This window comes from Cnephaeus nilssonii (genome assembly GCF_951640355.1).
Source record: "Cnephaeus nilssonii genome assembly, chromosome: 8".
NCBI lineage: Eukaryota > Metazoa > Chordata > Mammalia > Chiroptera > Vespertilionidae > Cnephaeus > Cnephaeus nilssonii.
Window position 1 is genome coordinate 83,845,687 of NC_137079.1, and position 13,044 is coordinate 83,858,730.

The window sequence follows — 13,044 nt, forward strand, 5'->3', positions numbered from 1 at the left end:
GCATGTAATAATCTCATTATGAAATTTGGGGTCAGAAGCATACATTTTTTTAAAAGCGAAGAAGATCAAAACCCAAAAGTCTCTCAGTTGGGAGGCGTGGGGAAGTTTCTGCCGGTGGACAGTTTAAGAAATGACATAAACATGAGACAAGGACGATATAAGGATACGATCGCATATGAATAAGATGATTCATATGTGCTGGAATGTTTTTCTCCTTCTTATATATCTAGCAAATGAGAGCTACCCAGCTGGCCCAGAAAGGAAGAGGCAGCCGCACACCAGGACAGATGATGTCCTCATCTAACATCTTTGATAACTGCACATCCATGGTCAGAAGCAAAAAAATGATCTCAAACAGAAGTGAATGGAGGCTTTCCTCCCCCAAACTCTTGGTTGGGTTCAGTTGCTGCCCCTGGATGTGTTAATCCAAAGCTCAGATGGAAACAATGTCTGTTTGATTATATTTAATAGCTGATCCTGTGGTGAAGGCCAGAGATATGAAAAAAAGGTTCAAATTTAAACAAATGTTGGTAGAACATAACACCAACACAGCTAGAAGGTAACTGCTGAGCTTTGATGAAGTAAATCACATTTTAAAATTTATGTTATTATTAATGGCTCTTAATTTTCTCCTCTTTGAGCAAATGCCACTTGCTCAAAAAGGTAAGCAAGGACAAATATGACAAGCAAGGAGAGGAGAATAGAGCACCTAATTCAGCTTAATGGGTTAACACTTAGTGAAATTCCCTTTTCCTGCTCAACTAATTGGCTATTTCAAGCAAAAATCTATATAGGGACCCTCTGTTTACTGTGCCTGGAGCTTTGCAATGTACCTGACGTTTCCTGGGAGTTGCTAAGTGACGCTCCCTTCAGGACACCAGGCCAGCCACACTTGCTGTCATAAGCTAGTTCATCAATATACCTGCTTCCAAACCACTTCAGAACAATTTCCCGACCCTTTTGGCTTTCTGATGGGAGATTGCCTTTCTGATGGAGAGGAGCACTGACACTAGGGATCTTTATGTGGAGGGAGTGCTTGGGGCTACTTCTGAATAACCAGGAGCTTTCCCGCCACCAGGGAGAAAGCTGAGATGCCATTCCAGCATTTTGGTGCTTAAAAATCCTAACCTAATTCTAAATGAGAAAAACCAAGTGTGATTCCTATGGCGTTTGCCAGGAATATAATGCAGATAAATGGGAGTATGACTGGTTCTGTTTTGGGAAAATATAGTATGTAAATCACTGTGGACAAAGCAGTTATTGTTTTAAAAGCAACTCTAGGCATGGATTCCAAAGTCACTTTACCACATGGAACCAAGGTGGAGGAAGCAAAAAATATGGCTGAGTCAAATAAACATAACTCCACCAGATATGACATGAGAAATATTTAAAATTCAAAGGATGATTGCCCTAGCTGGTTTGGCTCAGTGGATAGAGCGCCAGCCTGCAGACTGACGGGTCTTGGGTTCGATTCCAGTCAAGGGCACATGCCCCAAAGCAGCCAATCAATGATTCTCTTTCATCATTGATGTTTCTATCTCTCTCTCCCTTCCTCTCTGAAATTATATATATATAGTGAGTGGCCAGATTATTTCTGAACGCATAATAATCTGGCCACTCAGTATAAATATATATATATATATATATATATATATATATATATATATATATATTAGAGGGCCGCTGCATGAATTTGTGCATGGATGCGGTCCTGCCAACCTGGCCAGGGGGAGGGGACATGGGCAGTTGGCTGGCCTGCCTGCTGGTCGAACTCCTGGTCGAGGGGACAATTTGCATATTAGCCTTTTATTATATAGGATATACACTGAGTGGCCAGATTATTATGCGTTCAGAGATCATAATAATCTGGCCACTCAGTATATATATACATACACTAGAGGCCCGGTGCACGAAATTTATGCATGGAGGAGGGGTGTCCCTCAGCCCAGCCTGTACCCTCTCCAATATGGGACTCCTGGAGGGATGTCCGACTGCCCGTTTAGGCCCGATCCTAGTGGGATCGGGCCTAAACGGGCAGTCGGACATCCCTCTCACAATCCAGGACTGCTGGCTCCCAACTGCTCGCCCGCCTGCCTTCCTGATTGCCCCTAACCGCTTCTGCCTGCCAGCCTGATCACCCACTAACCACTCCGCTGCCAGCCTGATTGATGCCTAACTGCTCCCCTGCCAGCCTGTTTGCCCCCAACTTCACTCCTCTGCCAGCCTGGTCACCCCTAACTGCCCTCCCCTGCAGGGTTGATCGCCTCCAACTGCCCTCCCTTGCAGGCCAGGTGCCTCCCAACTCTCCTTCCCTGCTGGCCATCTTGTGGTGGCCATCTTGTGTCCACATGGGGGCAGGATCTTTGACCACATGGGGGAAGCCATATTGTGTGTTGGAGTGATGGTCAATCTGCATATTACTCCTTTATTAGATAGGATAGAGGCCTGGTGCAGGAGTGGGGGCCAGCTGGTTTGCCCTGAAGGGTGTCCCAGATCAGGGTGGGGGTTCCCTTAGGGCATGGGGCAGCCTGAGCAAGGGGCCTGTGGTGGTTTGCAGGCTGGCCACACCCACTGGTGACCCAAGCGGAGGCCCTGGTATCTGGAATTTATTTACCTTCTACAATTGAAACTTTGTAGCCTGGAGCGGAGCCAAGCCTCCTGCATGTTCCACGGCCAGCAGCCATTTCTGTTTGGGTTAATTCACCTTCTATAATTGAAACTTTGTAGCCTTAAGTGGAGGCCTGGCCTGGCCAGGGTGTGCGGAAAGCTTTGCTTTCTCTATTGCCGCGGGCAACCCTGGCCTGTTCTCTCCAGCTTTGTGACTGCCACCATTCTGTTTGAATTTGTTTACCTTCTATAATTGAAACTTTGTAGCTTGAGTGGAGGCTTAGGCCTGGCAAGGGCATGCGGAAAGCTTGGCTTCCTCTGTTGCCTGGGAAACCTTGCTCTCTGTGGCTGTAGCCATCTTGGTTGGGTTTATTTGCATACTCGCCCTGATTGGCTGGTGGGCATGGCTTGGGCTGGTGGGAGTGGCTTGGGCATAGCGAAGGTGCAGTCAATTTGCTTATTACCCTTTTATTAGGTAGGATAATGAAATGATAATGAAATGAGCATCTACCTAGAGTTTACCAGGTTACTGCTAATATTTTTATGATGAATGCTAGGACTTGGTTCCCCTTTGCATCTGTGCAGCAATCAGCTTTATAACAGTACACAGAAGAGAATGAAACATCCTGAGGTTGCTCAGTGAGATATGTGATCTTCCTGTTCCATCTCACAGGCTTCATTCCAGCTCAGGCTCACATTTAAGGTATCTCCCATCTTCAAGTCATCCTGAAGGGTCTTGGCTATCAAGGATTCACAGGAGGGCTGCTCAGGCACTCCATGGTTGGGATGTGTTCCCCTCAGCCAGCACTGAGGTTGTCAAGATCAGCTAGAATGTCTGCAATCTCAGTTGATATCTGCTGCCTGCTGAAGTATTTCCCAGAATCAAATTACAGGGCTAAGTGTGATCTCCCAAATAGTAATAAGGGTATGGGAAATGTGAAGGTTGTTGGACAGTTAGTTACAATTAGGAATATGTAAAAATGAATTTTTTTGTTGACTCTTCCACTCTGATTCTCCTCATATCTCCTAGCCTGCTAGCAAGTGTCTGGTAAAGTATAGCAATTTCCAATGAAAACATAGCTAGCTAGCTCTTTTCATGATTTGCTTGATTACACATGCATGTTGAAACCTCATTACCCATGTGATGGGATTTCCTTTGTGATGCTTGTTAAAATAATCAAAAGCAGACATATCACTAAATCATCACACATTTTGATAAATGCTCCAAGGGACCTAATAAGATGCAGTGATGGTGAACCTAGTAGAAGAGGGTGGATCAGACCTAAAGGAGGAGAAGGATTCAAGCATGCAAAGGGTGGGGGGAAGAGCACATCAGCAGAGGGAACAGATGTGCAAAGGCTCCAAGGTGGGAGGTAGCTCTTAAGGGCTCAGCAGGAAGGATGATGCAGAGTGAGTCAGGGAAGACTGACGTGGAAGAGCAGGCATGGATAGCTTTTTAAGTTAGGGAGAGAGACTATTAAAGTGAAATGGGAAGCTACACAGGGATTTCAGTGAGGAAGATATGATATGCATTATATCAGATTAGAGGCTCGGTGCACGAAATTTGTGCATGGGTAGGGTCCCTAGGCCAGGCTAGTGAACAGGGCCAATCTGTGGGGTGACCAGCAGGGTGATCTGGGGGCCCCCGCTGGCACCTGCCTTGGCTGGCCTGGGGCCTGTGGGCTGGGGGCAGCTCCTGCATTGAGCGTCTGCCCCCTGGTGGTCAATGAGCATCATAGTGACCGGTTGTTCCTCTGGTCATTCCACTGGTTGTTCCGCCATTCAGTTGATTTGCATATTAGGCTTTTATTATATAGGATAATGTGTAAAAACTAGCCTGAAGTGGGATAAAAGTGGAAAGGGAGGAACCACAGGGGTGGGCAAAAGTCGGTTTACAGATGTTCCTATGGAAAAAACTATAATCCTATCTAATAAAGAGGGAATATGCAAATTGACCATCACACCATCACAAAGCTGGTGGTGCCCATAGCCACAAGATGGTGGCACCCGGTCCCCTCATCCGTGCCAGAGTCCCCCAGTCCTTTCAGCCCCACTGGGAGGGTGGCAGGCACGTGGTGTGGCCGGACCCACTCTCAGCCCCCCCAGCCGCCCAGGGCCGGCCCAAGGTGCAGGCAAGCCTCAGATGTTGGCTGCCCAGCTGCCTAGGGCTGGCCTGAGGCACAGGCAAGCCTGGGAAGTCGGTTGCCCAGCTGACGCCCGAGGCACAGGCAAGCCTCAGATGGCAGCTGCCCAGCCGCCCAGGGCCACCTGAGGCTCAGGTAACCAGGGCTGGCCAAGGCTTATGCCGCCAGTAGTGGCAGCAGCAGAGGTGTGATGAAGGCATCGCCTCCCCCAATCACCTGGTTGACTCCCGCCCCTGAGGGCTCCTGGACTGTGAGGGGGGGCAGGTCGGGCTGAGGGACACCCCCCCCTTCCAGTGCATGAATTTTCCTGCACCGGGCCTCTAGTACAAGAATAAGTCTGTTTCATGTATTCACAACTGTAAACCTACTTTTGCCCATCCTACGTGTATGGCAGAAATTGCAACATGTGCTCCCATTAGCCATTGTCCCCTTCCTCCTTACTGTGAGAACTCAATTTTATTCTGAAGTGCAAAGGGTCCAGCCAAAGTAGGATATTTCCCATTTTCTTTGAAGGTGGTCAAGTCCACATGTAATAATTCTGCAGTTAAATATGAGTCTGCTGAAGATCTTTGGGCAAGGTTTGCTTTTTGATCTAAAGTTTTGAGATTCATATATATATGTATATATATGTGATGGCAGGAGCAGTAGCAGTCATCTTAGACAACCATCTAGGAAAAGCTAATCATATCATAGAAACTCGGGCTTGACATCCTTGAACCACTGAACTGGTACTGACAAACACCAAAATCTGGATTTTACTCTGTGTGACAAGAAAACCTCCATTTATTTAAGATAAAGTTGGGTCTGGTTTTCCGTTCCTCACCGGTTGACACAGTGTCTAACTGACACACCAGGCTATTATTGTGCCCGGGCAGCCTGCACTGGAGTGGTGGCAGTTAAAATGGAGAAAAGTGGGCCTATTTGAAGTGGGAAGCATCGGGACTTCCTGATGGCCCAGATGTGGGGTTTATGGTGAGAGATGATGGGTGCACGAATTATAGAATTTTGGCTCGAGAATTTACAAAAATGGGATGGAAAACCCAGAAGAATAGGTTTGAAGATTAAAGTCAAGAAGTCAATATTTGATATTTTCCAGTTGAGGCACCTTAGAGGTGTCTATAAGAGTCATCTCCACTCCCGTGGTTTCCATGAGGTGGGATTTCCCTCCAGGACTCCTGGCCCTGCTCCAGCCCTTCATGTTCTCCTCAGCCAGGGAGTGCAGCAGCCGGCCTGGAGGGACACGCATTCCCCCTTGGTCCTCCATCTGCACCTCCAGGTGCAGACTCCAGGGGAAGAGGCCTGTGGCCAGATGCTCAGCCCTGTCAGGAAGCCCATTCTCCATTATTGCTGCAGATCTCAACCTTGTTTTCCAATTTGACTTTTCTCAGTAATGAAACGAGGAGGTTTGGATCCTTACACACTAGACTTCTTTGTCTGGCACTCAGTGGTTTCAAGCCTAGGCCAGCTTATATGTGTATCATGTTAGGCAGGCACATCGTGTTCTTCCAGCCACGATTGAAACCTTGTTTTAGTGGATGCTTCTTTCAACAGATATTGCTAAAGAAAACTAAATTCATCCCCTTTTCTAATAAGTGGCTGCCTTGGTCTTCATTGTTAGAGTTAAGGGTTCAGTCTTGCCCCTGGGCAGGACTGTAAACTGCATAGGAATGAGAATTTATTTAGAATGGATGCCAGTGATCATCTATTGTTCGGGTATTTGGCTTCTTGCCTTAATTTTACAGGAATCAGGAATTGTATTATTAGAACTGTGTGGCTTTTCCCTCTCTCCCTTTTCTCCATTACTAATTCACCCTTCCCTTCTTCTACCCTCAATCCATTCTTTGCTTCCCTCCTTTGAAAGGTGGTATCAATATTAGTGTTCTTTATCCTACCCCTAGTGACCCTAACTTCAGGATTGCTGGGCATTCACAGCAGGGTAAAGGGCCATTCCTCACGACTGGGGAATGTGGGGAAGCTTGTCTGATAGTGGCCTGTAGAAGGCAGACTAGGTAAAAAGATAGGTATCCCAGGTTGGCCTCACATTGGAAATTTGGCCACTTATCAGAGTTTATGTTTGGGAGTTTCTTAGATAATATTTTACACTGCCACAAAAATGGTCTTTTGACAGCAAAGTTATATAAAACACTTCTACACATAAGATCCTGGTTTTTCTTGCCCCTTTCTCTTCCCATTCCAACAGATATATTATCTCTTGGGCTAACACTGATGAGAGAGGTGCTAGGCATTTTGGCACATTATATCACTGACAATAACACATGCCCAGAATGAATATGTAAATCACAGTCCCCCTCCAGTGTGAGATCCTGCACCTGGTGTGGAATGGAGCACGGAGCCCGGCATTGTTACCGTGCCATTCAGTGGCTTTTACCCAGCAAGGGAACATCGGCAGCTGTGATGCATTATGCCACTGTGACGTTAACTACAGACACAGATAGAGTGCCCATAAAAATATACGCCTTTTTTTTTAATAGAGCCTTGGGCAATTACCCTGACTATTGTTCTATGAGAAAGCCCCATTTACACTCCTTCATCAATTTAGGACACAGACATGAAAAATCACCAGCATTAAGTAGTTAAGGCAATTTGCTTTCCAAATGAAGAAAGGACAAAAAAATAATACTGCAGAAAAATCTCTGCTCCTGAGTTGCCCGAGTTGACAGTCAAAAGCTCACCTCAAATAAAGGATCCTGAGGAGGAGTTTTCTGACGGTACCTTCTTCCTAAACAGAGCCCAAGGGCAATGTGTTCAGGGTCTCTTCCTACTGTCAGCACTAGGAGGCCATGTGGGGGGTGGACAGCCCACAGGTGTGGGGTGGACTGTGGTGGGTCCACCTGGTGGCCGGGCTGGGTGTTCTGAGGAAAGGCTACAGAAACTTTGCTCACCTGGAGAAGTAAGCTCTCAGGGCAGGTCCGTGTTCCTCCAAGTTGCCACAAAACATGAAATAGGTTATAAGGCTTGCCATTCGATATGGAGTAAAATGGGAAATTATTGAACTACTTACCCCCAAATGAAAAAATAAAATGAATACAAAAGAAAAGGCAAAATCACAACAAGACAAATGGCCCCCAAAATCTTACTTACATTGAGTGAGGATTCCGGTTAAGGCATTTTTAAAATTCTCCTTGGCTTCCTCCATCTCTTGCTCATGTGTGGCCTTTTCATTCATTAGCCGGCGGACGTGGCTGTTGGCCGACTGCACCATGGAATAGAACTGGTTTGCGGAACGCCGATTCACTTCCCCTCGTTCAATCCAGGAAAGTAACACTGTGATAGCCTCTGAAAACTTGCTATCATCTGGAAACAGAAAACCACAAGTACAAATCATGCCAAGGCAAGAAAATACACTTTACATTGGTACCCCTCAAAAGACAGAGCTTGACCCATCCTATTGGATTCATTTTCAGAATTTGACACATTAGTTTTCCTGAGACTAATCATTCTATCATCACTTAGCTTTCTGTTCCCATCTAGTTCCCTGGCATCATAGACATACAAGAAACAAAGGGACATTAACCCTCCTATCTACAAACTTGCTGAGCTCAGTGTTAGACCTGTTCTGGGCATTCCTTGTAATTACATACAATTTCATTCTTCCCCCAAACCCTGATTTCTCTTTCTGAAGTCTGGCTCAAAAACTGATAGTAACCTATATGGACTCCACTTCATTTCTTTATTCTTTGATCAGAAATAATTATATAGTGATACCAGTTTTTTTACTTATAGAATCAGCTGAGTTAGTGTCAAACTGAGGAGGACAGATTAAAGCACTATAAAACTGGTTGTAATATAAGATATTATTCCCAAAGCAGTAGTAGAAATAAATCAATTCTTGTTCTACTACAGTTCAAAACTAATTTTATTTTAGGTTTAGTATAACATACTTGAGAAGGCTGAAAAATAGAATATTTCCTTGTTTTCAACAAAAGAGGACCTGGGGTAGTCAGTGTTTGCTTGGGAGGCTACTGAAAACCTATTTGAACCTGGTTTAAGGCATGTATGTGGTGGAGGAGGGGGATAGGAGTGGGGAATGAGGTTCCACTGGTAAATATGTATGAAGTTTATTTCAAAGAAAACAAATGGATTTGCCTGTTTGGAATTGGTTACTGGAACAGACCTGTGTTGTATGGCTTGGAGGTGGAGAAAAAGCATGTTTGAAGGTGATTAAGTTAATTGGAACTAGAAGTTACATGTCAGTTATTACAACATTAATCGATCCTACTGCTGAAGACTCATTCGCATTTTCCAGGTAAACTTAAAGGGTGGAATCTTTTGGTGGTATTTTTCTACCCCTGGAAAATCTGATTTAAGAAAAATATTCTACATTTTTCAAATAAAATGGGTAGAGTCTGAATTCTAAAAATAAGGAGCAAAATTAGAAGAGTCAGATTCTTACTCATTTGACAAATACTTAGTGCCTACTATGAGCCCTCCCCTGGAGGAACATCAGAGACATCCTTGTGCATTGTGTGTGTATATGTGTGGGTGTGTAGATGCACGTAATATATATTACTATATAGAGTTTACATATTAGTTACAGTGTTTATATATATATATATATATTACTCATCCATATGTACACATATACATATACACATATATACACATACAGACATCTATATATATAAAAGCCTAAGCGACTGAACGACTGGTTGACCAGTTGACCGGTCGCTATGATGCACACTGACCACCGGGGGGCAGACGCTCAAAGCAGGAGCTGCACCTTGGTGGTCAGTGTGCTCCCATAGGGGTATCACTGCTCAGCTGACTGACCCATTGCAGAGGTCCACCAGCCAGGTGGCAGCCACTCCCTCCCTCATAGTCCTGCAGGTCCAATCTCTGGCCAGTCACTGGCATGATCCCAACAGCACCACCAGCCTCCTGAAAGTCAGCCGAGGTGCTTCCCCTCCCTAGATGATCCATAAGGAAGAAACGATATTAAAGCAACCACCAGGTGGCTCCGGACAACTAGCGTGAACGTCAGCAGGATGGATCCGGATCCTGGGCCAGCAAGGGCATTCCACCGCCCACCTGGAGGGCTGACCACATCCTGCCCTCCTCCCCCTTGGGATGGGCGCCAGACGCAGGGCCCACAGGCCACCCTGAGGGAACCCACCCTTGCATGAATTCATGCACTGGGCCTCTAGAATACGTATACTGTATACACTCCAGATGAATGGATAGAGGGTGATTCATTCATATTTGGTAAGGGAATTTTCTTATCTTATCTTATCTTATCTTATCTTATCTTATTCACCAGATATTTTGGAGTCAACCATTGTTATAATTTTACCCATCATACAAAAGCTGCATTTGTGGGGTGCTTTGTGAATTCTGCAGAGTCCTGTAGAAATACTGTATCATATTTTCGCAGAGGCCACTCCCAGACAAGGTACAGCTTCATGGCTGTGGCTGTGGCTGGGCCAGGAGGTACGCAGCTGCATGAGGGTGGATCAGCCTAAGCAGTGCTTGTGGCGTGTGCTCTGCCTTTTCCAGGACAGAAGCAGCTATTATCGAGGTACCACTGACCAGCCACTCAGGCCTCCCCTGCTGCGCAGCGGCAGCCTGAGCTGGGGACCAAAGCTTTGTGTCTGTGCACACCTGCCCCCGCTGCCCTGGCACTTTTGCCAGAGGAGATAACTGGCTTGGGGAACGCCCACAGGGCACCCCGCAAGTGAAAGACGCACATTTTTCTTGAAAATCTCAACCCACAGGCACAGAACACACTTGTTCGGCATCATAGCTGGCTCACACAATTTTGTTAACTCTGGAATTTCTGTCTAAGTTCAACCCTCCGTGAACTTCAGCTGCAGTGATTTCTTATCTCATTTTGTGGACCTGAGCTGCTTGTACAAGATAAAATCCATCATACAACTTAACATTACATTCAGGCCACGGAGAGGCCCATAATTTAGCCTTATGTTTGTGAGAGACCCGCTGCAACTGTTACAGCCAGAATAAATTTTGCCTCCCTCACACTCTCTACCTCTCTGCCTGCCAATATATGTTAGGAGAATGGACCTCCAAAAAGACAGCAGAAATAAAACTAATGCTCATAAGAAATCTTTTTTTTTTTTTTTTGTCTCAAAAAATAACAACAACAACAACAAAAAGAGGGCACAGACTTCTTGTACCATTTTTTCCCCCCTGCCTCTGGCTTTCATCTCTACATAACACAAAGAAAAAAAAAACCAAAAACCTCAACCTGTTGTTAGAAGGAGCAACGCTGTTCTATCTTTCCTTCCCTTGCAAACTGGTAGTTTTTCTCTCTTGTTTGTGGTCACTCAGCTCATAGATATCCTAATTTACTGTTAGGAAGAAAATATATGTTTGCTTGAATTGTCTAAAAACCCAATGGTATTGTTCATCACTCCTAGTCCTAGAGCATAAGCTCACAAACAGATTATTGTTCACTGATAGTTTTTAGAAAGAGAAAAAACATTCTTAGGATTGTGCAACTGCAAATATGCAATTTAAAAAGTAAGTAGGAAAGAGCCTTTCTAACATTTTAACAAATAATACTAGATAGAATTCCATTAGCTTAAAAGAAGTACATAGGTTTGAAAACTCCCAATTTCATCCTCATTTCTGAACTTTCTGAAACTGGCAGGCCGATGTATGATTGATGTACTGACATTCCAATTTAATGTAAAAAACATTAGGTAAGGCACTATTGGTAACTCTAGTCAATATCTGTTGCCATGTAAGAAGTGATTTTGTATTAATCAAAACTAGGCCAGTAACTCTCTGAATGGCTACCAAGGAGTACTGGGAGTGGTCATTTTCAATATTTAACTGTTTTCAATATCTATCTATTTTCAATATCTAAATTCAATTGTGCATTCACTGCAAAGATCACTGAAAAACAGAAAACAATATAAACTAAACAGGATTTAGATTGCAGGATTATTAAAACTATTCACGTGAAAAGAAATTAACAGTGCTCATAAAAATCACATCAGACACACTTATAAGAATTCCAAGTACTTCCGATGAGCATGTTTAGGCACAACTCTGAACATGGGTGCAGATGTGCTTTTTCCACAGTAAGAATTCGGAATATTGGTACAGTATTATGGAGTGACTATGGGGAATTTTCTCGTTAAAAATTGACCAACGTTTTGTAACCAGGGTCCTTACAATGTCACACCTGGGTTTACCTCATATGTTTTATTCCTTAACTAGAGGCCCGGTGCATGAAATTTGTGCGCAGGAGGGGGGTGTCCCTCAGCCCGGCCTGCACACTCTCCAATCTGGGACCCCTCGGGGGATGTCCAACTGCTGGTTTAGACCCGATCCCTGCGGGACCACTGGCTCCTAACCGCTTGCTTGCCTGCCTGCCTGATTGCCCCTAACTGCCTCTGCCTGCTGGCCTGATCGCCCCAACTGCCCTCCCCTGCCAACCTGATCGCCTCCTAACTGCCCTCCCCTGCCGGCCTGATTGCCTTCTAACTGCTCTCTCCTGCTGGCCTGATCGCCCCCTAACTTCTTGCTCCCCCGTGCCTGCCTGACCTCACCCCTAACTGCTTGCTCCCCTGCTGACCTGATTGCCCCTAACCTCCTCTGCCTTGGCTCCCACCACCGTGGCTTTGTCCAGAAGGAAGTTGGACGTCTGGAAGATGTCCAGTTGACCTAGTCTAATTAGCTTATTACCCATTTATTAGTATAGATTTGCATTTTCCCCTTCAATCCATCCCACCATCTCTTTGTCACACTCCTCTTTTTTCTATGCCTGGCATGCCTCCCTGTTTTTGTACATGCTCTACACTGGTCCTAGGCCCTCACACTCTGGTCCACCTGGCTATTAGTCTTTGCTCCAGATTCAGCCTAGGTGCCTTTCATAAAAGAAGCTTTTCTGTAACCCTAAGATGAATTAGGTGCCCCTTTGCTATATTTCCACAATTCTCTACATATCCTGCTATTAGAGTATTAGTCATTTTGTACAATAATTGTTGGTTTATGGATCTGTCTCCAGTTTTGAGAGGCTAATATCAGAATAAAACATACAGGAAAAATATGCAGTCTACTGGTTACTCTGAGTTTTTCCCTTTGAAATCTATCTGCAGGGTGGGGCAACAGTAGGTTTACAATTGTTTGTATGTACAGTTTGTATAATAATTAATAATGCAAGAATAAACTCTGTGTTTCATATACTCACAACTGTAAACCTATTGTTACTCCACCCTGTTTATTTCATTACATTCTATTTCTAATAGATCTGCAGTGATTAACACTAGAAAGCTCCAAATTCAAAGTTGGGAAACATCAGTTGTCA

General features: G+C 44.9%; 1 protein-coding gene across 2 annotated transcripts in view; it reads right to left on the minus strand.

Annotated features, from left to right (window-relative positions):
- ENOX1 (ecto-NOX disulfide-thiol exchanger 1) overlaps positions 1-13,044 on the minus strand; it is a 587,874-nt gene that overhangs the window by 133,130 nt on the left and 441,700 nt on the right. For both annotated transcript variants that reach the window (XM_079778563.1, XM_079778564.1), the window contains exon 9: positions 7,854-8,066. In XM_079778563.1, the coding sequence (XP_079634689.1) occupies positions 7,854-8,066 (213 nt within the window). The remainder of the gene's footprint in view (positions 1-7,853; positions 8,067-13,044) is intronic.